This window comes from Rhinatrema bivittatum, chromosome 16 (genome assembly GCF_901001135.1).
Source record: "Rhinatrema bivittatum chromosome 16, aRhiBiv1.1, whole genome shotgun sequence".
Taxonomy (NCBI): Eukaryota; Metazoa; Chordata; class Amphibia; order Gymnophiona; family Rhinatrematidae; genus Rhinatrema; species Rhinatrema bivittatum.
The window spans coordinates 18805420-18833138 of record NC_042630.1 but is presented as its reverse complement, the minus strand read 5'-3'; the positions used below and the strand labels follow the sequence as shown (position 1 = coordinate 18833138).

General features: G+C 51.9%; 1 protein-coding gene across 1 annotated transcript; it reads right to left on the bottom strand.

Annotated features, from left to right (window-relative positions):
- Positions 1 to 4737: 4737 nt before the first annotated feature.
- DVL2 (dishevelled segment polarity protein 2) lies at positions 4738 to 27519 on the bottom strand. Its single transcript, XM_029580374.1, has 15 exons — positions 24722 to 27519; positions 24255 to 24324; positions 23484 to 23632; positions 23018 to 23124; positions 22755 to 22887; positions 21574 to 21664; positions 16082 to 16151; positions 15040 to 15179; positions 9644 to 9720; positions 9328 to 9395; positions 9028 to 9162; positions 8713 to 8844; positions 8326 to 8502; positions 7783 to 8007; positions 4738 to 6666 (listed from the first exon to the last, which is right to left on the bottom strand). Exons 4-15 carry the CDS (start codon positions 23067 to 23069, stop codon positions 6215 to 6217), a joined length of 1752 nt encoding a protein of 583 aa, XP_029436234.1. The 5' UTR covers positions 23070 to 23124; positions 23484 to 23632; positions 24255 to 24324; positions 24722 to 27519; the 3' UTR covers positions 4738 to 6214.
- Positions 27520 to 27719: the final 200 nt, after the last annotated feature.

The following is a 27719-nucleotide window of genomic DNA, read 5'->3' as shown; positions in this document are numbered from 1 at the left end:
TGCTCAGCAGTGTGGTAGGCCCTGGCGGTGGTGCTTTTGCTGCGCGTGCATTCTCACTGCACGCGTGCGCAGGGACCTGTGCGCGTAAGGCCGCAGCCTAGATTTGATTGTGGTACGACTGCCACCTAGGCTTGAGCTCATGTTTGCAAAAGTACTTGACTGCATAAGACCGCGACAGAGCCTGGACCGTGTATTTCTGCGTGTACAACTGTGGCCTAGTCTTGAGCGTGTATTTGAGTGCCCGGCTGGTGTTCGTGTTTGTACAGGTGGTCACCTGGAGCCGAAGTTCAGGAAACCTGGGTGCCAAACGCCTTACAATCTGTGAGGATTATCATCTGATGCAATTCAGTCCTCTCTCTCTCTCTCTGTTTGTATCAGCACTATTTAGATGATTAAAGCGATTTGACTACTGCAGCTTTTGCCCATTTTGGGACATCCCCCTCAGCCTATGGTGTCTCTGGAGGAGAGGCAAGGTAAGGGTGAGTGCACCTCCTCCCTCTTTCCTGATAGCAGGAGCTTCCCTGAGAAAGGTTGGGCCTGTGGGCTCTGGTATCGATCCATCCTCCTGCTGGGTGGAATATTTCCGGGGTCTGCAGACCTTGCCTCAAGGGTGCCCGGCGACGTCGAAGTTCCCTACGAGGTAGGGATTGCATGCTTAGGCCTCCCATTTGTCAGTCGCGACTAGCCCTGCTTATGATCATGAGCCATCAGAGGATTCTGATGGGGAATTAACTTTCTCACCTTTAGAACAGGGAGAAATTACATCTGCTTGACAGGCACATTGGACTCTGCTCAGATTTGTGTCTCTTTCACAGAGGTGTCTTGCTGAAGTTGTTGGCTCAGACCCTGAACGTGCTCAGAGTGGCCGGAGATCGATTTAAGTTGTGTCCTGTTTCTTTTGCCCCGTATCCAATTCAAGACTTAATTGACCTTCAGTGGAATGCCCCGGATGCAAGGGGGAGAACAAATTTTCCATCTTCCATTTATTTCATGGATCCAAAAAAAAAACAAACAAAGGGGAAGGGATGTTTCAGCCAATATTAGATTTAAAGAAGGTAAACGCAGCTCTCACTGTTCCCCATGGAGCCTCAGAGGTCTGTCATAGCGACGATATGCAAGGGGAGAGTTCCTGGCATCTCTCGACAGATAAATATCTGCACGTAGCCATCAGGTCGGAGCACCAGAAATTCCTGAGGTTCATGGTCCTAAAGGAACATTTTCAGTTTGGCGATGGCTCGTGGTCCTAAAGGAACATCCCTTCAGCTGGCGATGGCTCTGCGTACCTTCACCTAGGTGATAGGAGTAGTGGCCACATTGCAAAAGAAAGGTGTGCTGGGGCATCCATGCCTGGGCGACTGGCTTCTTCGTGCAAAATCAGAGGACTTCTGTCAACAATTAGTATAAAAGGTACTGATGCGCTTGAAATCTCTAGGATGGGTAGTCAACATCGAGAAGAGCTATTTAGTCCCCTCTCAAACTGAAGTATCTGGGAGCTCAGTTTGATACACTGGCAGAGAGTGTTTCTCACAAAGAGAAATTGCAGTCAGACTCAGCATCTGCTAGAGCTTTTGGTGCCCAGGGTCTGGGACTATTTGCAGGTCCTGGGTTCTATGGCAGCGACATTGGAATTAATACATTGGGTGTTGGTGCATGTGCAGCCTCTGCAAAGAGCTCTTCTCTCCCGCTGGAATCTCTTATTGGAAGAGTTTCATTTTCCTCTTCCTTTAGAGGGGAAAGCCAGGGATAGTCTTTTGTAGTGACTTACTCGCCCCCGTCTTGAGCGTGGTGCAGAATTGGAGGTTCCGAATTGGGTAATAGTCACCATCGATGCAAGTCTCTTCAGATGGAGGGCTTAGGTCAAGATCAGTTGGCACAGAGCCAGTGGTCAAAACAGGAGTCCTCATGGTCTATCAATCATTTATTAATGAAAGCAGTGTGTTTTGCATTGCTTGCCTGTCTGCCACGGTTATGTGGCCATCCAGTATGGAGCCTATTGGATAATGTGACGACGGTGGATTATATCAACAGTCAAGACAGAACAAAGAATCAGGCAGTGGCTCGAGAGACCCCGGAGTTGATTCCCTGGGCAGAGCAGCACTTGGATCAGCTTATCACATCACTGGGATGGACAACATTCAGGCGAATTTTCTCAGTCAGACCTCGGGGAATGGGAGCTATCAGAGGCAGTGATGTGTCTCATTCATGGAAGATAGGAGTATCCCCATATGGACTTCAGGGCGACCAAAGAGAACACCAAAGCATAGTCGTTTTACAGCCACTGAAGAGATCACAGTAGGGAAGGAATCGATGCCATGAACTCGAAGGATTCTTATTTATGTCCTTCCCTTCATGACATTTGGTGGATAAAGGATTAAGGTGGATAGAGAAACATCCGGGCAACATGAATGTGGTGGCTCCCGAGTGGCCTCAGTGACCATGGTCCCAAATCTGATCAACATGGCCATAGACAAGCCGCTGAGGTTCAGACATTAGTCGACTCTTCTCTAGCAGGGCCCAATATTTTCGGGTATGGCAGCTCACTTCTGAGAAGAGACAACAGATGGTGGAGATATTCCAAAGCAGTCATTTCCACCTTATTGCAGGCTAGGTGACCTTCTACATACTTGGTGTATGTGCAAATTTGGAGGGTTTTTTGAGTCCTGGTCTGCCATTAATGGCTATTAATCAATTTTACTTAGGGAATAGCCACTGCTATTAATTGCATCAGTAGCATGGGTTCTTCTTAGTGTTTGGGTAATTGCCAGGTTCTTGTGGCCTGGTTTTGGCCTCTGTTGGAAACAGGATGCTGGGCTTGATGGACCCTTGGACTGACCCAGCATGGCAATTCCTTATGTTCTTATGACAGAGTGCAGCCTCATCCTGTTCAGGCTATGGCATTGCATATTTTGACTTTTCTACAGGAACATTCTGGTCAAGGGACTGGCCTTTAACTCTGAGTCCAGGTAGTACTTTATCAGTCTTGGAATCTGAATCTAGTCCTTAGAAGATTGTGTGATGCTCGTTTGAACCACTAAAGGTGGCTATGTTTAAGGACTTGACTCTTAAAGTGGTTTTCTTGGTGGCTATTTGATCAGATAGGAGAATTTCGGCACTCCAGGCACTGTCGTGTCAAGATCCCTTCCTACAGCATCTCAGATTCAGGGGTATCTTCATGCATGGTGCCGCCTTTTCTGCCCAAGGGAGTCATGGGTGCCATCTTAGTCATAGGAACTTCCAGCTTTTCTGGATTTGGATTCCTCTTCACCTTACATGGGCAAGATTAGGCATGTAGATGGGAGGTGTGCATTGAGATATCTAAGGGTCACTAATGATTGCTGTATATCGGATCACCTCTTTGTACTGTGGAGTGGTCCAAAGAAGGGAGGTAAGGCATCTTAAGGCTACAGTTGCATGGTGGCTGAAAGAAGCGATTGAGTCAACTTACGTTTCTAAAGGACACCTGTTGCCTGGAGTTTAGGGGCACACTCGACATATTCTCTGGCATAGAGTGTCTCTGCATGAAATTTGCAGACTGGCTACTGGGAAGTCATTGCAAACTTTAGCTAGACATTATCGCCGAGAATGGCAGGGCTCCAGCTTCCATGGGCTTTGGTGAGAACGTTTTATGAGTAGAACACTCCAGGTCTCATTGGAGTTAAGGGGAGCTTCTGTACATCCCAGGAGTCTGGACTGCTCTGGGTACGTACAGGGAAAGGAAAACTGGTTCTTACCTGCTAATTTTCATTTCGATAGACCACAGATCAGGCCAGGGACCTACCCACTCATACTTTGTATATAGTGTGGAGTTGTTGGAGATTTTCAGTGCTGATCGCTTATGTTAAATTTGGGAAATGAGTTTTCCATTGTTTTTTTTGACACTTTCACCTTCCTCTGGCTCACTGGAGGGGAGTGAGTTTGCTTAGAAATGTAAGGTTAGCGCTGGCACCTTGGCTTGGGTACAGGTCAATACTGAGGGACTGCAGGTGGCACAATGGGTTATATACAATCGCAGTGAAATTTTCTCTGTCTCCATCTGCTGGAGGGGAGGCAAAACACAGGAGTCTGGACTGATCTGTGGTACTACAGGAATGAAAATTAACAGGTAAGAACCAATTTTTCTCTCTCTGTGCTCTCAATCCCTAGAAACACACTCAGAGCTGAGGCATTTCTACTCAAATCAACCCCCCCCTCACGAATTGCAGGCTGGTCTTCCAGATTTGTGGCTCCCCCCACCCCTTTAGTAATAATTCACAATTCAGGTTCCTGTGCCTTGACAGAGCTGGATATTCCTGCTAAGACTCCCAACTCCTGCATGCAAAAGTCCAAATGAACGCTGGTTAGGAACACCTAGGAAAACAACTAGGCACAGGCCAGGCTGGGCCCACCGGCCAGACAGAACCCGAAGGTGGTGCAACTGACCCCTCAGCTCAGGGTATGGAGGACGGCTGCCAACAGACCGTCCTTGAGCATTGTGGGGGACATGCAGACTGCATCCTGATGGGGTCAGAGCTAGGCTAGAGAGGCTGGGGATTCAACTAGCATCCTCCCTACAAGGATGAACCACCCCAAACCCCCTGCCCCCTCCCCATTTGGGATAACTGGCAAAGAGGGCAACTAATCGGCACCCTGCAGTGACAAAGCAACACAGGGCACAAGCCCCACTGAATCCATGGCCAGGGCAATCCTTCCCTGCGGCAAGGGAGGGCAAAGAATCCAAAGAGCCGCTCAAGCTGAACGTTGGTTTGTTCTTAAAAAGCTATTCATCTTTATTTAAGGTTTATTTTTGTACACAAATGAGCTAAAATAAATACATTATTAAAAATAACTTTGCAGCTACAGAGCAACCAGCCCCTAGGTGTGTGTGGGGGAGGGGGCAGGTGGAAGATTGGTTCAGAGTTCTCACACCCATGGCGGGAATGGAGGATTTGGACAAGACCCTGGCACGGGGGGGGGGGGGGGGGGGCCACGGTTCTCAGTGTGTGGAGATGCTGGCCACAGCGGTGTAAGGCCGGCCACAGCGGGTCCTGCAAGCAGCCGAACCGGCTGGCTAGGCACTGTGCCAAGGAGTATGGGGGTACCAGGGCCAGATCACACCTCCAACCCCCCCAGTGGGAAGAAGCAGGGGTACCACAGCACAACGCAGGTGCAAGAAACCTTCTCCCACTGAAGGGATCAGGGCTGCCTCCAAGAGAAAACAGAGGGGGGGGAGGGGGGAGGAGCCTTGGGTAGGAGACAGCCTCCGTCTGGGGCGTCTGCCCCGAATGAGAAACTGAAGCCACGCCCAGGTTAAAGGCCAGTGGGGAAAGCCACAGAAGAGCGATGCAGAGAAACTGGGGATGGTTCACTCTAAACCAAAGGCACAACTTGTAAAACCCCAAACCTTCACGCCATCATTTCTCTAGCTAGGATAATTAATGAGAAGCAGGTTAACGAGCAGTCGGGCAGGCTCTGTAACAATCCAAGCCCACTGATGCCAGGCTCCAGTCACCGCTCCTCGTTATCCTCCCCCCCCCCCGGGCGCTCAAAGCAGCGAGGAAAGCTTTCACGCATGCTGCCCCCCTCCCAAATCTGGAATAAGGCTTGGAAACCAGCATCTCCCCAGCCCCTGTCCATACAAGTCACTGCTTCAATCAGTCCGGCCCTGCCAAAAAGCAGAGAAGGGGGCGGCCCTGCCCACATCCTTCGGCCTGACGCAGGTCAAAGTGCATGGCCTCTTCTACATTCCCGTGTCCTTCAAAAGGAGGTACCTTGAACGGGCAGTCTCACCATGGGCCAGAGCGGCCCGTGTGGGCACTGACCCGGCCCCCACACAGCGGGGTTTACTGTCCAAAGTCACCTTTACTAAATCCACCAGGACCGTCCAGGGCAGCGGGCGCTCCCTGGCTCTGCCTCCCCTGCGTCGGGCAGGAGGAGGCCCGGGCAGTAAAAGTGTTAACTGCTTAGCACCCAAAGGGAGAAGTCCTGTACTGGAAAAAAACAAAACAAAACGTCTCTCAAACCTTCAACAAAATGATACAATAATAATAATTAAAAAAAAAAAAAAAAAAAGCTATAAAAATGTAAAAAGTAAACAAAGAAGTTCCGTTGGTGCTGCTTTGTGCACGTGACGTTAAAATGGGCTGGTACCGGCGGCACGTGCCACGTACAAAAAAACCAAACAGAAAGGAATAAAAAAGGTTCGACCGTCCCTCCCGTCACCGCAGCCGTTCTATAGTCACATGACGTCCACGAAGAACTCGCTGGGATTGCCCATGGCCATGTGGAAGGACTGGCGGCTGGCAGTCAGCTCCGGGGGCACCGAGGCCAGGTCACGGAGCGGCGGCGCGCCGGGCGGCACCGAGGCAGCGGGGTTGGCGGAGGCGGCGGGCGGCGGGGGCATCACCATCACCATCATGGGATTGTAAGGCAGAGGCATCCCGGGGGGGCCGTAGGCGTGCAGGGGGTGGGGGTGGGGGTGGTGAGAGCGGAGGCTGCTCGCCAGGCTGTGGTGGCTGCGGGCGGGGCCCTCGCTGGCCGGGGCCGAGCGCTCGCTGCCCGCCTGCTCCCGCCTCAGGCTGCTGCGCGTGGAGTACTCAGACTCGCTGCCGCTGCCCGACTTGGAGTCGCCGCCCGCCTTGTCGTCCTTGTGCTTCCCGCCGCTGCGGTTGGAGCCGCTGCTTCTGCTCCCTGAGGGGGGGGGGGGGGGGGGGAGGAACAAGAGAGAAGAAAAGAAGAAGCAGGGTAGAGATAAGAGGATAAAAAAAAAAAAAGATACAGAAAAGCAGACAAATGAAAAGTTAATAGAAGCCACAAGATGAGCTCTCCCCCCCCCTTTCCCGACACACGGTACCGATCTCCCTGATACCCGGCTGCCTTCCCTCTCCACTCCTCACTCCCTGTCCTGTGCTGCCCTTCACTAACAGATGGCAGGTCAAGACCAAACTGGCCTATCCAGTCTGCCCAGTCCCAATTCTTCCACGTTGGATAGACGAGCGTAGAAAATCACAAACCCACCCCCCACCCTGTCCTCTCAACCTTCTCCTTACCGCCGCCCTCCCTATCTGTCCCCAGCAGGCTCGCATCCTGTTACACAGGGCTGGGCTGGGCTCCACCCGCCCCAACACACACTTTTAATCCTTGTTAACTTCCTCTGTTGATCCTTACAAAACTGAGACTTAATCCAGCCCCCGGGCCACTTCAGTATCTCATTATCAAGTTTTGTAATAATAACCTCCCCCTCCCCCCTGCCATCAAAACCAATGAGGCTGCTTTCCCAAAAAAAAAAAAAAAATCTCACCACCCCATGGCCAATGAAGTTTGAGATTTAACCATGGAGCCTCCATGCAGGTCACCACAGCCATCTTGGAAGCCCAGTGCAATCGTATCACTGCTCTCCAGAATTGTAACTGCCACACGGTGCAGGCAACCTTAGTCTCTCTTTACCAATCCCTTCGCCATTAGGGATCCTTGGCTCTTATCCTAGACTTTTTTTGTTTTAATTCAGTTACTATTGTTGTCTATGCCACCTTCTCTGGAATCTACCACCCCTTTCTGTGAAGAAATATTTCCTGATGTTGCTCTTCAGTCTACTCCCCCTGGAGCTTCACACCATGACCTCTTGTTCTAGAGCATTCTTTCCTCTGAAAAAGGTTTGCTTCTTGTACCCGACTTATACCTTTCAAGAGATTTGCATGTCTTCTCCTATCCCTTGCCTCCATCCTCTCCACGTGCACTCCCCTTAACTCATCACCCGTCTCTTGCTCTGCGGGCCGTCTCCCCTCCCCCACCACCCAATGGACTCACCCTCACTGTGCTGGCTGCCTGCACTGCCCACGCCATAGCTGTAGGAAGACAGCTCATGGTAGGCAGGAGGCTGGGTGCTGTAGGGGTGCGGAGCTGGGTACTGGTAGGAGAAGGTGGGCAGCAGCGGCCACGGTGTCGCCCCGGGCAGGGGAAGAGGTGCCAGGGTGTCTTGGTCCGAGGCGCCGCTGGATCCATCGTTGTCATTCAGGGAGAGGTTGGCCATGTCTACAGGGGATGGAGAAAACGGTTAAGACACCATTTGTGCTCACCCCGTCCACGAGATCCCGAATGCTGCATAAACATGGTGCGGCGATCAATAAAGCAAGCATGGCATGGGGGAAGGGGGGGTGTCCCCACAGATCTTCCACTCAGGGAGATTAAGTGACCCGGCCCAGAGCATCGTGCACCTCCAGCGGGGCCAAAAGTCCACAAATGTATATGGGACAACGTCCCAAAGCGGCAACCATCACTACCCGAAGCTGGAGACACCCATGAGCTCCGTGCAAATCACCACTGCTGTCTTACCAGGGGGGCAGGACTTACAATTTTCGCAGTCACTGAAGTCCCCAAATATGTAGTAGCACTGCTCCGAGAAGGTGATCTTGTTCACCGTGTGCCGGATGAAGCCGGCCTTCAGGAGGTTGCTGGCATACTTGCGGGCTTCCCGGCGGTCCTGGAAGCCTTCCACGTGATGGTAAAGCCAGTCCACCACGTCTGAGCCTGCGAGGGGGGAGGGGGGGGGAATAAGAGAGCAAACCCTGAAAAAAGGTGCCATTAAAACACAAGGGTCTGGCAAGGAAGGAAGCCTTTGTATTTCTGTAAGAGCCTCACCCATACATTACTGAAAAATAAATGCTGAAGCTCCCACTGAAAAATAAATGCTGAAGCTCCCACATTTTTTCGCCAATTCATTTTCTTTAAACTGCTCACCTAGGAAAGCGTTGGGGATGGTGATCTTCAGCCACATCCTGTCTCGCACCTCTAGGCCCGACTCTGGTGAAGCCATTGCCTTTGCCACAGACACCATGTCCGTGTGAATGGACAAGTTGAAATCGTCAAAGCCTGCACAGTGAGGAAGGTGAGAAGATGGGGAAAAGGATTACAGAGAAGGAGAGACTATTGGGAGTGACCAGCTTAAAAATTAACTAAAAAGAAAAATAAATAAATAAGAAGCAGCTTGTCCCTTCCCCACAAGATTGAGGAGTAAAGGAGCTGGGAGCCGATATTTCCCAGAACGTCACTCACGTTCAGTCTCCGTGACAGAGCCGCTGGAGGTGATGGTGCTGAGGGAGGAACTGCCAGGGTACACTGGGAAGGCACCGGTCAGTGCGGCAGAATGGGAGACCCAGGCCGCAGGGTCAATCGGTTGGATGGGTTCGTCTGCAGAGACATTAAAAGCAATGCTGGAGTATCCCCAAAATAGAAAAAAAAAAAAGAAGAGACTGTGCCTTACGGCTTCCAGGAAGCCCACCTGCTCTTACAGTATTTGTGGGCCCACAATGCCTCTGCACTCTCACCCCCTACCCCTTCCTACTCTCTACTTACTGCGAGGTAGTGTGAAGTATCCTTGAGGCGATGGGTCCCAGCACTTGGCCACCGTCAAGACGATGGGGCTGGAAGTGACAGAGAACAGGTGAAATCATGCGAGACCTCAGGAAACCAGACAGCCTCCCCCCCCCCCCGAACAGCACCTCAGCCCCTCAACAAGACGTGAGCCATCTGAATCAAAGCAGGGGGAAGGGGATCTCAATGTCAGAGATGCCAATCAAGAGCATAGTGCGCCTACGCAAACCACAGCCTTCAGGCACCAAACCCACAAAAGTCTTTCTGGTGAAAGCAGGAAAGGATGGTGCTCACTCACCCTGGCTTGTGGACAATCTCTCGCAGCACCCTCACCGCATCGTCGTTGCTCATGTTCTCAAAGTTGATGTCATTCACCTAAAAGTGGAAAACAGGCGTGGGGGCAAAACATGACAGGGGAGAGTGAGTTGAAGCACGAGACTGCCTCTGTCCCCACCACCCTCGCTCCTCTTCTCTTCCAGGAACAGGCTATCGAGGCCCAAGGACTACCATCCTACTTCTGACCTTGCACCCTACCAGCTCCTTCCTGCTGTACCAATGAGTGATCAACCAGCATCGGCTGCCCAACAATACCCAGCACCGGGAAAACTCTCCCCACCTACCACTTGCCCTGCAGACTTCGAGCAGGCTGCTTAACCCTTTAAGATGGCAAAATCAAATGACTTACCTCTAACCAGTGGACAGCAGGATGGTCAGTCACACAAGCGAGGCAGGGGTCAGGGACTGCATCATCCGACGCACTGACAAGGTAAAGCTCTCTCAGAGCCTGGAAAGCTTTTCCAAGTACGTGCGAACAGTCCCCTCGGTCCGATATACAAACTGACGGATCAACGCCAAATGGAGGGGATGCGCAGATTACGAAGGATACCTGCTACAGTGCTCTCCCTAGAGAAGCAGGATGATCAGTCGTGCAGATGGAAATCCCTAGTGAAGGGCTGCCCGCCAACAAAAAAAGAGAGACACAAAAAACAAAACCTACAAATTGCCGGCACAACTTTGTTTTAAGGGGACAAGGCTCTTTTTCAACTTAAGCCGATCTCAGACTGGCAAGCGGGGCAGTTGTGACTTTGGCATTATAAGCCCTGAAGTGCCCCGTCCAGCATTAGACCTGCTTGCACATAACAAAAAAGAAATGCAATCTGCTACCCAACTAGACATTTTTTATTTGGCTGCAGCAGGATCAAAAGGAATGAAAAGCTGGGTGAACTTTCTAAGGGACTCAGTCTGCTCCAGACAGTCGGCAAGGCCTCTCTTGCAAGCCAAACCACATTAGGCGTGTTCGCTCTTATGAACAGGGGGCTTGGGAAAGATATTGATAGAACAATTTATCCAGGTTAAAGTCTGATTATCACCAGACGCAGGAATTTAAGAGTGGTGCTGTGCACTCATCCTATTATGACAACAGTTTTCATAAAGAAGCTAAGTCAGTAGGGCCTGGAGCTTGCTGATTCTGCAGGCCAAAGTGACCTGCACCAAAAACACGACCTTCCAGGTCAGGTACTTGAACACACAAAAGAGTTCATAGGCTCAAAAGGAGCTTTCAGCAGCTGAGTAAGTACCACATTGAGTTCCCAAGATACTGTTGGATGAGAGGCTTCCATCAAAGCAAGGCAGGCCCACATACATCTTGACAACCTAGGGATGTAAGAGATGGGGTTGTCTTCTACATCAAGATGATAAGCAACAACTATACTAAGGTGAACTCTGACCAAGTTGGTCTTCAGGCCAGACTCTGAAAAACTGTAGCAGGTAGCCAAGCAATTCTTCTGTGGAACACGAGAAAGGCTCTAGTGCCTTGCTCTCACATCAGAGATGAACCTCCACCATGTGAACCCATAAGACTTCCTGTGGATTCAGTCCTAAGAGCCAGAAGGACCAGAGACAGGTTCTTGGAGAAACCAAGAAATCGTACTACCTCACACTCAACATCCAAGTTGTTGAGATTGAGAGACTGGATCTTGGGATGAAACAGTCTCCCTTGATTGTGCACCATCAAGGCTGGAGACGTTTCCAACCAAACTGGTCTCTTGATGGAATTTCCAAAGGAGAGGACATTAAATCTGCCTTGTGTATTAAGATTATAGGGATAGTAACTGTGAAGACATTTCGATGCACATGGAGGGACAGGTAGCCCCCACCCCACCCTGCCTCATGTAAAAATTAAACACTGCCAAGAGAGATATGAGGTTCAGAATATATTAGTTCGGTATAGGAAGCTGCTTTACGTAGTTAAGATGAAAGAAAATATTATTGCTTGAGGCTGTAAGGAAAGAAATGTGTTTTTACAAGAAACTGCTTTCACTAAGAGAAGTCAGCGGAACATTTTATAGTTTAGAGATAAGGAACCATATCCTGCTTTCAAGGACAATCATGAATCATAATAGGTTACTGAGTATTATGGGATGGCAGCTGAGATGCAGAGAACAAAGAAAATAGAAATGTACATGTGCTAGCAAGATTTCGTTTGAAAAAGTATAAAGGGGGGGGGGGGGGGGGGTGAATTCTAACACTGCTTCGGAACAAATGGATGAAATCCTGAACTGATCTGATCCCCAGGGCAGAGTCTGCAAAACTCTGGACAGAGAGATTCACTCTTCTCTCAGCGGGAATCCTCGGAGTTGCTATACCTGATTGAAAGGGACCGAACAGGGGCCTGGAACTCACTTGATCGCTTACAAAGCAATCACCAAAAATATACTGTATATCCTTGTAAATACTCTCTCTCCGTTTTGTTTCTCTCTCTTTTTCTTTGGGCCATTCTCATAAGTGGCCCTATATAACCATAAGTACGCTTATCAGAATATTACCTTTGCATATATTGAATTTATTATAACCATTGCTTTTACCAAAATACGCATGTGCGTATGTATATATATATATATATATATATATAAATAACCACAAAATCGGCAGTGCCTTGCTAGTGCTTGATATAAGCCACAAAAAGCCCCTTACAAAAGGGGCTAAGCAAAACAAGTGAATCTACCATCACTGGACACAGAGAGAGGGATCAATCAGTGATGAGTTATGCCATTGTAATCACATTATGTGACACTAAAAGCTGATATGTTATGTTTAGGCATAACAGCTCTCTCTTTTTTCAATTTCATTATTGTATTGTAATATTGGGGATTTACAACCCATGAAGTGTAAATTTTACATTATGCATTCATAGATGGAAATGTGTTATATATGTATTGTTGTATTGTGCTTTATTATATAGGGTGAAGCAATGTGTTGGCAAAGAGATTAGATGTGGGGTAATTTCAGCTAGTGAAAGCTAGAGAATAGTTAGAATTGAGAAATGAATCAGGGTTTTTAGGTTCAGGAACTGTACATTCTATATAGTACATTTTCATGTGAGGATTTAGTATTGTATACCTATAAATCATTTTTATAAAAAGATGTTTTCAATAAATATGAATTTTTTACTCTAAAAAATCATGGTATTAAATACTATAAGTACATATAGGTGCTTTTTCCCCCTTTTGTGGCATATATATATATGTATGTATATATATATATATATATATATATATATATAAATAAAATGTGAAACTTGGGACTGATCCAGAGATCACTCATGAGGGTCTTAAGATTAGACTCAGCCTGTCTACTAGGATGTGGTCTTTTCCTGCCAGTTAGGCAGCTCTTGGTCATCCCGTGGGGAATAAGTCAATTGCCATATATTGGCAGTATCCCAACACAGGAGAAGTGCCCCAATCCCTCCCTGCTTGACAATCTTATTGATGAACATTCCTCTGAAAACCCTTAGAGAGTGTTCAGTACTACCCAATGTTCTAGGAAATACAGGTTTATCCTTTTATTTATTTAGTCTTGTCATTGGTAGCTCAAGGCAAGTTTCATTCAGGTACTATAGGGATGAGGTAATGTATTTCCGAAAAACACACCAGGGGCCTTGGGTGTGGATCCCTTGATCATGAGCTCCCAATCCCCGATTTGAGGCATCTGTTTCAGGACCATCCGAAACGGAAGAATCTGAGATGATAAACCTCGAGTCAGACTGGCATGGTCTAGCCACCAAGGCAGAGTTTGAGCTGACTGGCGACACAGGCTCCTTCAGCCCCCGAGTGGCTCATTTCCACTAATGCTTTAGGGCCCATTGGGCTTATCTCAGGGGGAAGATGTGCCAAAGGTGAGACTTAACCAGTTGATGCCATCATCCTCAACATGTCCCAGGCTCACGTATGCCGAGGCCGTACGACTTCCTTCACCACGGACATTAAATCAATGATCCTACTGGCTTCTATGAATTACAACTGAAATGATGGGGTCAAGTTCAACTTGGGATGATTTATAATGAACCCTAGCAACCAGCACCCAAATGGTGCTGCACATGGATTCGGCTGCCCCTGCCTGCAAGGTACTCTTGATCTGACGGGCCATCCGGCGGCAGGCAATACTGAAAATGCTGCATTCCTACAAGAAAACTATGCTTGGATGCATCCTTGACATTCAGAAAGCACAGTCAGTCTGCTTTGCTCGGCAGGGAAATAAAGTTAAATGCTTCTTCAATTAGAAACGTGTTCAAGGTCCTGGTCTTCTAGGGTACCAGGAAATACTTGGTGTAGAATCCACACTCTCTCTCCTTTGGTGATGAAGTTTTGATGGCACTGGCCTGCAAGAGGGAGAGGAGCTTTGTTTGCAGAAGTTCCTGGTGAAAATAACTCCCATTTGAGGGCGATTTGTTGGGATTTTTAAAAAAACTTAAATTGATAGCCTTCCTTTACTATCCAGAGAATCCATGTGTCTGAGGTTACTAAGGATCAATAGTTTATGTTAAAACCTCAGCAAGAAAATTCTCCAACTGAGAGACCAAACTCCGGAGTCAGGCAAAACCCCATCCCAGGTTCTGTTCGAGTTGTCACCTCTTGAGCTTCTGGGATCGCTCTGGCGTGGTCTTCAGCTCTGTTGCTGAGCGTGAGGAGGGATAAACGTCACTTCAGTTTCCTCAATGATGTGACGTGGAGGGAAGAACAGAAGTGGCAGGGGTGGAGGTCCAAACCATGGCACGGTGGTCTTTAACCGAGACGCCCCACTTCCTGGACCTTCTCTCCACCTCCTCCCAGAGGCCTGAGGCTCACAGCCATGAGAGTCCACCTACCCTAACCGCCACCACCAAGGCTCCCGATACCATGTCAAATGTATCATTCAATCGAACGGACCGGATCCTGCTTCCCCTATTCCTCGCCCTGCTTCAGCGAGTGGGCAAATTCCTCCGGTTTCTCTGAGCAGAAATGCTGCAAAATGCAATGCCTATAGAAAGAAGCATTTAGTGAAAACTTAAACACAAACACGAACAAAAAATCTGGGAAAAAAAAAAAAACCGAGCGAGAGAAAGAGGAAATAGAACATGCGTCCGGTCACACAGGTGGATAAAAAAAAAAAAAAATAAAATAAGGAAGCAGGCTCGTGGAGCAGCAGCAGCTGCCTGGGACAGTTCGCTTGTGCTCGGAAGCTTGTTAAGGTTTCCTGGGCACCGAGAGAGCTTCGGCCGCATCAGTGCTGTTCGATGCCGTCGCCCGCTTGCGTGGCCGATCATTCTAGTCGTGGACAAGAGAAAACCGGGATTTACTAGAGAGAGGGAGGGATCTATCACCTTTTCTTGCTGGCATTAAAAAAAGTTCTCCATCCGGAGGCAGCCCCCAGGCCCACCTGTAGCAGCATATCCCCGGGCTCAATCCGGCCGTCTGCGGCCACGGCCCCGCCCTTCATGATGGAGCCAATGTAGATCCCGCCGTCCCCTCGCTCATTGCTCTGCCCCACGATGGAGATACCCAGGAAGTTGTACTTCTCTGAAAAAGAAGAGGAAGAGAAGGCTGTCAAGGCGGGGGAGCCTTCCCCAATCCGGGGGAACGGAAAGGAGGGACCCTGACAAGCAATCGCTTTTATCCTAGAAGCAACCAAACCAAATAGGTAAGGATGGGCCATCCTCTCAGGTTCAGAGAAAAGGGTGAAATTAGGCAACATTTTCAAGAGAGGCAGCACAAAAGTCAACTTCGGAAGACAGCCAGTCAAATTCTGAGAGAGAAAAAAACAACAGATTAGCTGGGACTCATTCCAGTCCTCGAGGGCCACAAACCTGTCGAGGTTTTAGGATATCCTAATGAATATGCATGACATAGATTTGCATACAACTGAGGCAGAGTGCTTGCAAATCTCTCTCATGCATATTCATTAGGGATATCCTGAAAACCAGACTGGTTTGTGGCCCTCGAGGACCGGAAGTGCCCACCCCTGAAAGGTAAAACCAGATGAGAAGAAACTTCTGATCCAGGGTTTCATCCAACAGCCGTGCACTTCCTGTTCCAAAGTTTATAACTGCTAAATGCTAATAGGAAAAGCAAAAAAAAGATGAAGCCTGTCTGGAAATGCAGTGCTTTGCATGGGGGTAACTGGTGAAAGAGGTCCATGCAGAAAAGCAGCAGCTCTCGGAGCAATTTCCAAAAGCCCATTTTTACCCGCATCAAACCCAGTTTCCAGCATAGAAATCAGTTTGAAAATGACCCGCACTGAGTCACTCAGCAGGTCATGGTCAAGGTTAGGACTGGAGACCTGGAAGGAGAACCACGCTGCATTCTGCGTGAAGGGTCATTCAACACCCCCCCCCCCCCCCCCGAGAAATACCCCACAGCCTTCAAAACTCCTCCTCTGCCCCTCCACGGCACGAGGTCCCCGCCCCCCTCTCATCTCTTACCCATGTTGAGAGTCACTGTGATGATGTTGAGGGACATGGTGGAGTCGGTCACGCTGCTGAAGGAGGACGTCTGAAAAACAAGACGGCATGGGGGGTGGGAGGTCAGATTGGTAACCAAGAAGGGAAGTGACCCAAGCTGAGTGAGAGCATGGGAAGAAACACTGCAAGGGGGGACAGGCGGGAAGAGCGGAGGAGAGGAGGAAGGGAAGGGGGACACAACGATTGAAGGCAAAAAAAACCCATAACAGGACGGGACAGGCAGCGATTCAGGGGCTTGGGCAAATAAAGTGCCGGCAAGGTCATTATTCTGGATTTTTGTTTTTATTATTATTATTTATTTACACACGGCACTACTGACTCTATAGGACACAGCTTTTTACGAAGCACCTTGCACAGGATAACAAGCTGTGAAGCAAACGAGCCCAGGGGCAGAGGAGATAAAACCTTTGCTCTCCTCTCAAACGCTCCGTCGATCTCCCTCTGCCGCCGTGGATTCCTTTTTTGCCCAAATCATGAAACCTTCTGCGACAGTATCCCACGGGCAGCACCATCAGTGTGCTGCTTGACTCGATACAGCCACACGGTGGTGCCAGACTGCCATCCCACCGCAGGCACAGAAAAAGAAAGGAGAAATGACTTACCTGATAATTTTGTTTTCCTTAGTGTGGACAGATGGACTCAGGACCAATGGGTTTATGCTCCCCTGCCAGCAGATGGAGTTGGAGTCAGGTTTCAAAGCCGATGTCCCCTAGATACACCCCTGCAGTGACCTCAGCCCTTCAGTATTTTCTTCAAAAGCCACTGTGGACGTACTATTGAAAAACTTGATTTAAAATAGGATTAAAAACAGATAACCGTAACTGTACTCAACCAAACACTGAACCCAGTAAGATTATAGATGCCCTGATCAAGGGACTGGATGGCGGCTCACCAGTAAACTATTGGGATTGATATCCACTCTGCAGGCGAATCCTTGGCACCGTTCTTGGGCAGCCGTGGACAGGTTGCTGAGTCTGTCTGTCTGCACTAAGGAAAACGAGATTATCAGGTGAGTAATTTCTCCATTTCCTATCGTGTAGCCAGATGGACTCAGGACCAATGGGATGCACAAAAGCTACTCCCGATCGGGGCGGGAGGCTGCCCGCAGTCCGGTTAACACCACCCTTGCAAAGGCTGCGTCCTCTCGGGCCTGGACGTCCAGGTGATAGAAACTGGAGAAGGTGTGTAAGGACGACCACATTGCCACTCTGCAGATATCAACGGGAGATAGCAGTCTAGCTTCAGCCCATGAGACCACCTGAGCCCTAGTGGAATGAGCTTTAACCTATGAAAGTAATTACTTTCCTGCCTCTATATAGGCTCCCGTGACCACCTCCTTAATCCAGCGAGCTATGTTAGCTCGCGAAACTGGTTGGCCCTGCTTCCTTCCACCGTGAAGGACAAATAGGCGATCCGTCTTTCGGACCAGTTCTGAAACTTCCAGATACCTCATCAAACGTCTTCTGACATTCAAATGGCGGAGGAGGCGGTGTTCTTCCACGTCCTTGTGCTTATCTAGGGATGGCAACAAAATGGACTGATTCAAATGATACTCCTGGACTACCTTGGGCAAGAAGGATGGAAGAGTACGAAGCTGTAACGCTCCTGGAGTCATCCGGAGGAACAGTTCCTGACTCGATAATGCCTGCAGTTCAGAGATGTGACGGGCCAAGCATACAGCCACCAGGAACACAGTTTTCAGGGTTAATAAATGCAAGGAAAAACTGCGCAGCGGCCGATAGTAGGGCCCTGCCAAAATCTCCAATACTAGATTAAGATTCCACAGGAGAACCGGCCATGGTAGAGTGGTTCACCTCTTTCAGAACATGGGTCATGTCCGGATGAGCCAACAGGCAGGTTCTGTTCACCTCACTCTTGAAACAGGAGAGAGCCGCTACCTGGACCTTCAAGGAGTTAAGGGTCAAAACTTTATTCATCCGTCCTGCAAAAATTCCAGGATTAGTGGGATTTTGACCGCCTGAGGAGGGACACCACATTCCTCGTACCAGGCCTCAAATACCTCTCCATGCTTGGAACGAAGACAACTTCCACGTGTGGAAGTTGTGGCAATTACTGCCGCAGAATATCCTCGCTTCATCAGGTGAGCTCTCTCAAGGGCCAGACCGTAAGACAGTTGGATCCTCGTGAAGGTCCAGTCCCTGCTGTAGCAAGCCCCTGTGCGGTGGAAGGCACAGGGGGGTCTCCACATGTCCACATCCCACAGACTCCTGGGCCAATCTGGAGCTACTAGTATGACTAATCCCCTGTGGCACTCGATTCTGCAAATGAACCTGCCCAGGAGGGGCCAAGGAGGGAAGGCGGATAGCAGCTCCTCTTCCGGCCAGGTCTGAACAAGAGTGTCGATCCCCAGGGTCAACTGATCTCTTCTGCAACTGAAGAATCGGGGAACCTTCACATTATGAGATGCAGCCAGCAGGTCGATGGAAAGGAGACCCCAGCGATCTACTAGCAGCTGAAAGCCTTTGGCCGACATCGCCAAGTCTTCTGGATCCAGACTCTCCCTGCTTAGAAAGTCTGCTCTGACATTGTCTTTTCCTGGGACGTAGGAGGCCGAGATCCTCTGTAGATAGATCTCTTTATGAAATGGGTGGAAATATATCTCCTGTGACACTTGCTGGCTTTTGGTTCCATCCTGGTGATTGATGCAGGCTACCACTGTTGCGTTATCCGACATTACGCAGACTGCTTGACTCTAGAGTTTGTGGCTGAATTGTAGACAGGCAAATCTGACTGCCCAGGCTTCCAGGAGGCTGATGTTCCAGAGGGCCTCTTCCTTGGTCCAACGCCCCCTGGGCATCAGTTCCTGACAGTAAACTCCCTGTCCCGGAGACTCATGTCTGTCATAAGGACCAGCCAGTTTGGAGGCATAGGGGTACATCCCTACCCAGATGAGCTTCCTGCAGCCACCACTGGAACCGAGCGTATACTTCCATTGGTAAGTGGAGGCAAATCGAATAGTCTTGAGACTGCGGGTTCCAACGTGACAGCAGGGAGCATTGAAATGGTTGCATGTGTGCCCTTGCCTATGGCACTAATTCTAGGATTGCCGCAATCAAACCAAGGGCTTGATTGCGGCTCCACACCATCAGGCGTATCGTGTTCATCAACAGATACACTTGGGACATCAACTTCCTTATCCATGTGGTCGGGAGGAAGACCTTACCCTGCTTGGTGTCGAACTGGACTCCCAGATATTCCAAGGACTGGGAGTGTTTGAGATGGCTTTTGGCCAGTTTTATGACCCAACCGAGTTCCTGAAGCAAGGAGGTCACCCTGTTGATCACCCAGAGGCTCTCTTCCACGGACTTGGCCCAGATCAACCAGTCGTCCAAGTACGGGTGCACCAGAATTCCGTTTTTCCTCAGTGCTGCCGCTACGACCACCATTATCTTGGAAAATGTTCTGGGGGAGGTGGCCAAGCAAAAGGGCAGCGCCCGGAACTGATAATGGCGACCTAGTACTGCAAAGCATAGGAAACGCTGGTGTTCTTGACAGATTGGAATATGTAGGTAGGCCTCGGATAAGTCCAGGGAGGTTAAGAACTCTCTTGATTGTACGGCCATTATCACAGAGCATATGGCTTCCATGCGGAAATGAATCACTCGTAGATGTTGGTTGACGCCCTTGAGGTCCAGGATGGAGCGAAAGGCACCTTCCTTCTTGGGCACGATGAAATTGATGGCATAACACCCCATATTTTCCTAGGGCGTGGGTACTGCGATTACAGACCTCATCCAGGGTAGTCTCCACTGCCTGCTTCTTGTGCTGGGAGTGGCATGAACATGTCCTGAGGAGTGCTGTGAAATTCCAGTGCATATCCTTCGCATATGACTTCCAAAACCCATTTGCCCGAAGTGATCTCGATCCACCGTTGATAGAGGAGGGTGGGTTGGCAAAACTGCACAAGGGGGTTCAGGACGAAACTGACCCCGAGCGAGAGGTAGCAGACTGCGCCTGTATGAAGGCTTGAAGTCCCTGGAAAAATTCCACCCAAGAGAAGGCAGCCGGGTCCGGGCCTAGCCGGGGCACTTCTGGTTAAGGCTGTGGGTGACCCATCCTCTGAATGGGGGGGAGCCGGGCTTAGCAAAGTCCAGGGAGGCCAACTCTCCCTGGGCTTCCTCACGATGCTGGCGTAAGCAAGAACCCAGGTCAGACTGTGCAGCCCTAATATAAGAAGCAGCACAGAAGGAAAGCCGCCTATGTTTCTTGGCTGCCGGAGCAGTAACCGCATGTTCAGTCGGCTCAACCTGAAAATTTTATGCGCACAGATTTCGGGCACCTACGCGGGCCACACGCACGTCCCGTGCGCCCGGCTTTACCTGTATTCTGCGCGTATCTACGCACGCGACGTTATGCGCACAGGGCATGTGCAGAACCGACACACACTGCACGTCTATGGTGGGCAATACAGGCGCAAAAATGCACGCAAGATGGCGCCACCAAGCCTAAAGCGAGGCCTAGCCTGCCGGGGGGGGGGGGGGGGGGGCTGCTTTACCCGCTCGGAAGCCCACTTCCCCTTACCTCAACAGGATTGGGATCGACGTTGGTACGGCGCACCGAGCAAGGAGACCGGAGGAATTCTTACCGAAACCCCTCCAACGTCCCTGAATCGGGGGGTAAATCTTTTTTTTTTTTTTTATAAACTTACCTGGGCTCTGCGCTCACCGGCTGAGTACAGAGACGGTCTCTGGCTGCAGGGGGAGAGAGCTTTGGCTGTCACCGCCGAGCTCGGCTTCCTGCACCCGCTGCCTTTCAGCTACTTCAGCAGCAAAGTCCACGCCGGGAACCGGCTACCGGACCAAGGCTCACCGCTGAGGGATCTCGGAAATCACCTCAGGAATTCTCCACTAGGGGAGGGACTTTTGGGTATCACCACAGGAGAGCAGGGCTCAATCTTTCTCCAATTTAAATGTAGAATTTCTTCTTCTAAAGCAGTGGTTCCCAACCCTGTCCTGGGAAACCCCCCCCCCCCCCTTCCCCCAGCCAAATTTTCTCTCATGCATATTCATTGTGGATATCCTGAAAACCCGACTGGCTGGGGGGTCCCCAGGACAGGGTTAGGCACCACTGTTCTAAAGGGTACAGCGATCCCCATAGAGAAAAGCACGTCCACATCTGCTGGAGACGGAGAGATACTGAATGGCTGAGGTCACTGCAGGAGTGTACCTAGGGTGATGTCAGCATTGAAACCTGACTCAGTCTCCATCTGCTGGCAGAGGAGCATAAACCCATTGGTCCCGAGTCCATCTGCCTACACGCTAGGAAACTGCATTCTTTCAATCAGTGCTACAGAGTCTGGCATCCCCCTCCCCCCTGAAGCCGCCAAGGCACCGGTGCCCCTTCCAGATGGAGACCCCACCTCAGCAACGCATGAAAAGGCAGTAACCCCCACAGCGGGCGGTCACAGACGCTGCCCCTCGCTCCCCGCTCACCCTCTCCAAGCGCGGCGGCCGCTGCTTCCGTCGGCGGCGGTGGCGTTTCAGCAGGCGGGAGGCGCTGCTCTGCTCTGTGGAGCTGCTGAACCTGCGGGGGAGACGAGGCGGCATTTAGCAGGAGGCAGGGGCACAGGGACTGCTTTGGCATGAGCGCCAGCACTTAGCAAGGCAAATTCCTGTCACTCTAGGTGTGGGAATCCTTGGGGGGGGGGGGGGAAGGCATTAATGCCTCACTTCTGCCTAAAAGCGACTGGGGCATAATTAAAATATTCCCTAAAAAAAAAAAAAAAGAGGGGGTGGGTATAAAGCAATTTTATTTTTTTTTTCAAAGCCACCACTGGGAAAATGGCTGCATGCTATTCGGTCAGCGATGTCACGCCCTTCCTCGTGTCCAGCAGTGGGAACCTGGTGGGCCCTCCTCGCCCACTTCATGAGACGCGATCACCCCCTTATACCATCTCTGACCCCCATCCTCCTCATTCCATGCCAGCTCATCTCTCTCCCCCCCCCCCCCCCCCCCCCCCCCCCCCCCGGCAGTCCAGTTACCCCTCGTTATGGATCCCATCTCGTGACCCGGCATCCATCTTCTCCTAACTCCCCCGATCACCCCTCTGCCCCCCCCCCCTCCCCACAAAGCCCATAGCCCGATACCCAAGGCCAGCGGGCAGGAGAGCAGCGACGCGGAAACACGACGCTTCCTCCTCTAACACGCGGCTGTCCTGCCACCAGCCGGTCCAAGGGAAGGGGGAACGAGCAGGGGGATGGGGGAAGTGGCAGAGAGAGAAGATTCTGGGAGGAGAGGAACCTGGGCCGAATGGATTGGGCCCCGCTGATTCACCAGTCTGTGCCAGGGCTACGAGGAGGCCTGGAAGGAAGCAGGCCGAGCCCGGAAGCAGATGGATCACCTCTCTGCACCCCGGCAGGACAGCACAACCGCCGGCCAAACGCTTTAAAAAAATGACTATTGCCACTGTTTAGCCCTGGCTCCCCGCGTCGGCTGCTTTTGCTGAATATCCAAAGCGCCATCGGGTCCTTTATATAATAAAAGGGGGTCAGAACCAGCACGCTGGCCTCTTCTCTGTCCCCACCGAGCGAGGCAGGCCCGTCGGAATAACGGCCCACCCAGACGAGAAGAGGGCGGAGGTCACGGGGGCCCTCCCCTCGCGGGCCCCCCCTACCTGCTCATGGTGTCGTCGTCCTCCGAGTCGCACATGCTGGTGGTCTCGATCTCGCTGGTGAGCAGCGTGGAGGCGCTCTCGTACCCGGCCATGTGGCGCTCCAGGCGGGACTGCCCGTTCAGCCGATGCCCACCTTCGAAAAGCAAAAGAAAAAACTCGACGTAAAAAGGGGTGGGGGGGGCGGGGCCAGAGCAGACCCCGGAACTGGGGACGGGGGGGGGGGGGGGGGGGGGGGGAGTCGGGGCGATGGGCGGAGCTCTTACCGTGCTCGCCGCCCTCCCTGCGCCGTGGCCTCTCCCGCCGGATCGACACCATGGACTCCGTCTCCGTGTCCTGCTCCAGGTTCTCCCGACTGCCGGAAAGGTTTGGGCTGTGGTAGGAGAAGGGGATACGGAGCTTACGGCACACCCCGAGGAAGGGGGGGGGGGGTCGGCCCCGCTCCCCTCGCTGTCCCCCACGCGTGGGAACCACCATGAAACGTTACCAGAGCCTTTCGGTTCTTCCCCCCACCCCCCCCCCAGTATTTGGAAGAAATTTCTGCGATTACCCTTCTTCCGGTCGTGGCAAACTGGTCCCATCTCCAGAGCCCCAGGACAGCCTCCGGCAGCGGCTCTCTGCCTTTCTACCACCCAAGCACAGGCCGTGCCGACTTCCACCCACCGTGCCCCCCCCCCCCCCCCCCCCATGGCCAGTGGCCGCAGGGCGTCCCCGCTCCCCTCCAAAACTCACTGGAAGGACGGAGGCCGCGAGTCACCAATGCCGCTGGTGCGTTCAGCTGGGGGCGGCGGGAGAGGCGGCGGGGGAGGGGAGGGCTCGGGCCTAACCTCCACCGGTGCGGGCGGTACCACTTCCGGCTGGGGAGTCTCCGAAGACACCAACTAGAAATGGACAGGGGGAGAGAGAGAGAGAGAGAGTCACTGGATGGCAGAGGCCTAGCTCTCTACACAGAAAGACGGGGGCCAAGCATCCTGCAGGCAACGTCAACGGCCCTGAACCCAACAGGCGGGACACGTTTAATGCAGAGGCTGAAGATCGTTAGAAATAATATAACCCATGGCTTTTCTTAAATAAATTGCTCCTCGGTAGAATTTCTTCATCTTCACTACGCACATGGGAATCCCTTTCTGACATCCGACCACGAATTATAACTGCGCACGCTGGGGCTATTCCATAAATCAGTATCGGTTAACGCACTGCAGGCACGCACAGAAAGATGGTAGCGAGTGTCCAGTCCCCTTCCCGATGCACCACCACAGTCCTCAGCTGAGCTCTGGGCCTCTTTCACTGCTATGGAGACCGTGGTGACGGCATCGGTGGATCAGAGACCCCCACCCTCACAACTCGGAAGGCCGCAGCAGCTACCCACCAAGATCGCTGGCCAGCAAACAGCCTGGCACCTGCCACGTTCCCCACCTCCCCACGCACCAGCGGTGATGGCGGCACGAGGTCTGGGGGAGACGGCAGCGAGGGGCAAGACGAGCAGAAGGCCTGGGTCCTCACCCAAGAGACGACTCTTCCATTGAAGCAGGGGAGCTTGGCATTGTCATCCGAAATTTCCTCCTTCACCACCCTGCAGAAGAGAGAGGTAACAATCTGGAGAAGGAGACCGGGAAAGGGGTAGCGGGGGGGGGAGAAAAAACACTCAGACTCCCCCCACCCCGAACCCCCCCCAATCTCCTCCTCTTTCTGCTGAGGCCATGTCTCATGTCCTGTCCCCTTCCGCAGCATCGTCAACCCTACAGGCTTTACAGGGAGGTCAACGTCGAATCGGTCCACAACCCAGGACAGGCCATGCCCTCAGTGTGCCTGTCTAACCAGGTGACCATGCAAAATGGTAGCCACAAGGCCTTCCTCGTGGGGAATGTCCTGTCCTGGGATAACTTACACTGCTCTGACTATGTAGTGAAAAATCCAATTTACACTGGGTTTATAACAACCCCCCCCTCCCCCCAAAACCCACCACTTACTAAGTTTCATGCAGACTGGACGGCAGGAGAGCCGCGTCACGCAATCATCTCAGGCAGGGCCGCACCTCTCTTCCTCCCGTATTCAGAACATGGACAAGAGATCGCGGTAAAAAAAAACGCAACGCAACGCCACTGCCGACGCCATGCGCGAGGAGCTCACGAGGAGCAGGACCGCAGACGGCGCGTCCCCAGCCATTCTGCGCCTCGCCCCCCCCCCCCCCGGTAAGCGCACAGAGAAGGCCTGCCCGACTGGAGGAGGAGGAGACACGGCCGAACAAACCCCACCACCTCAAGGCTGCCAAACCCGAGCGCCACAAAGCTGTGGCCAGAACGAGATGAACGCTGGGGGCCCACAGGAGCAGCTAGCGGGAGGGGGCTGCAGCCTCTGTACGGGTCACTGGCGAGACCTGGGAAACCTAAATATGCGATTCCCAGAAGGGATCGTCAAATACCTCAAAAGGTTTGGGAAAAAAAAACAAACGGGGAGTTGGGAAATGAATGCCCGGGCTCGAGCGTGTCTTTAGTGCAAGGGTGGGGCAAACGCTGAGGCCACGCCCCCCCCTCGCCTCTTTTGTGGTGCGCCCCATCACTCCGGCCTGCCGACGCTGCGGCCCAGGGTGCTCATCGATGCCCGTCACGTAGGGCAGTCTGGCAGTGCTGTCCCGACGCCACCAGAAAGGGGGAACGAGCCCCCACCATGGGACAGAGAGGAAGCAAGCAAGCTTGGGAGAGAGGAGGGGGGGAATCCCGGGGGGTCTGGCTAGGGGCATGGAAGGCACTGCACCCCCGGGGTGCATGGAAGTTAGGGAGGAGTGCATGGAAGTTAGGGAGGAACGCGCTTACAGGGAGACGAGCAGGTGGCAGGTGAAGATGTTTAGGGACGAGGCGGCAGCTCTGGGTGCGTTTGTGTATTTAAGTGGGGGGGGGAGGGGTGGATAGAGCAGAGTACCCGGGAGCACGGCAGGGTGCGTTCGGCGGGTACACATTAAGGGAGAGGCGACGGGAACGCATGCCCGGGGGAGAAGGGGTGCATCTGTTTATGGGGGGGCTCCTTTGGCAGAGCACCACGTGGCCACGCAGGGGCCGACGCAACACCGTGCGCCGGCCGCCGGTCACGGCTCGACGCGCGTCCGGTAACACCCCGCACGGCGCCCGTTGCGTGTAAATTCCACGTAGATGAGCGCTATTGGCTGATCCCCGTGAGCCGACACGCTTTCCGCGCGCCCACTGCCAGGCGACAAATTTTACGCCAGCCCCAAAGGTACAGCGCGCTCAAGGGCACCTTGAAAAAATATAGAAAAATCCTGCTTTCTGCGAGTCCTTCTAACAGAATCAGCGCGATGCTAAGTAGGAGGAATCAAAGAAAGTAGTAGTTTGGTTTTTTTTTTTTTTTAGTTTTTGAAAAATAAAATCCTGGACACCCAATATACAAACAACCTACGCGGCACAGGCCGTGAATCTCGTGAGCGACTACATCGGTAGCGGGAGAAGACGGAGACGCGTGGATTGCGCGTCCCTTTTTCTCGGCCTGCTCGACAGCCACCTCTCTCTCCCCTGCCGAGGGGATGCACAAAAAACTTCCTTGGCGCCTCCTTTATAGGGTGACCCCCTTGTTTCGGTTTTGGAGGGGGAGCCCAGGAGAGGTGGCTGGGCGCGCGTTAGGAAGGCGAGCGCCCGTTTTCTGCGCGCAGTTACTGCATCGGCCCCATAGCCGGGTACTGGGAAGGGCGGAACGGGGGGGGGGGGGCAAGAAGGTGCAGAATAACGAAAAGGGGGCGGCATCTGAATGTGTGCGATGAGGAAGGTTGCCCGGTGGGTGGGAAGAGATGACGGGGTTTGTGTATTTTGGAGGGGGCTGAGCTGGTTTCTGTGGCAGGTCAGCTCCCTCCCTCCCCCTGCGGAGACAACAACCCAGACAGAAGAGAAAGGCACATTTTAAATAAACCAGTTCCTTTGTAAGTAGACTCTGGAAAGTCTTTTTTTTTGTTTTGTTTTGTTAATTTTGAAACAAAAGCAGTAAATAATACAAATGATTGCCGAGCAGATTAGCTTTGAGGCAAATAAATGCAAGATACACAATGAATCCAAAATGGAAAATGAATATCAGCCCCCCCTCCCCAAAAAAAAAGGCAAACCATAGAAAACGTGTAAACAAGTTTTGCAAGACGCAATGCCCGCTTAGAGAAACAAGGGAATAAAATAAGACCCACAGAATTCTATGAAACAAAAACCCACCCCAAAATAATTTGCCCTTGCTGATTCTAAGCAAACCTAGAAAACAAAAAAATAATTGTTTTCCCCTGCGTTTCTAATGGCTTCAGCCTCAAAACCCATTGCACCCGATGCAGCTCCCCCCACCAAACAGGACGCGTTATCAGCCTGAGTCGGAAGGAAAGCGCACAAAGGCCTGAGCTCGGCCACTCCGGGCGTCAGATCGTTTCCCACAAACGAGAGATCCGAAGCACACGACAGGAAACGGAGCGGAGGAAACGATAAAGCGAAGACAAAAAAGGAAGGCAAGTCCCGCAGCGGAGGCCTGGAGAGGCTCCAGGGGGGGAGGGGGGGGGTCATTAAAAGGATCGGAGTCGCTGCCGGAATTTGGAAAGGAGATCTGAAGAGGTTGGGGAAAAAAAACAACAAAACAAGAAGTCTTTGGAAAGGGGAGGCGAAGAGAGAGGGAGGGAGGGAGCGTGGGGCCGAGGCGCTCTTTGGCTCCAAGTTTTGCTGAGTTGGAGGGAGGGAGGGAGGGGAGTGGAGAGGCTTTTTTGTTTGTTTGTTTGCTGGGTTCCAGGATTTCTCGGATGCTTCTGCTGCTGCTTTTTTCTTTTTTTTTGTGCAACAAAGTAACAGCGCGCACAAAGCAAACGGAACGGAAAAGTTCCGAGAGGGAACATTCCGGGGAGGGGAGAGGCTCTCGGTCCTTTGTGTGCCTGCGGGGGGGGGGGGAGGATCCGCGCTGCTCCGGCTGCGGATTCCCGGGGCCGGGGGAGGCGATCGC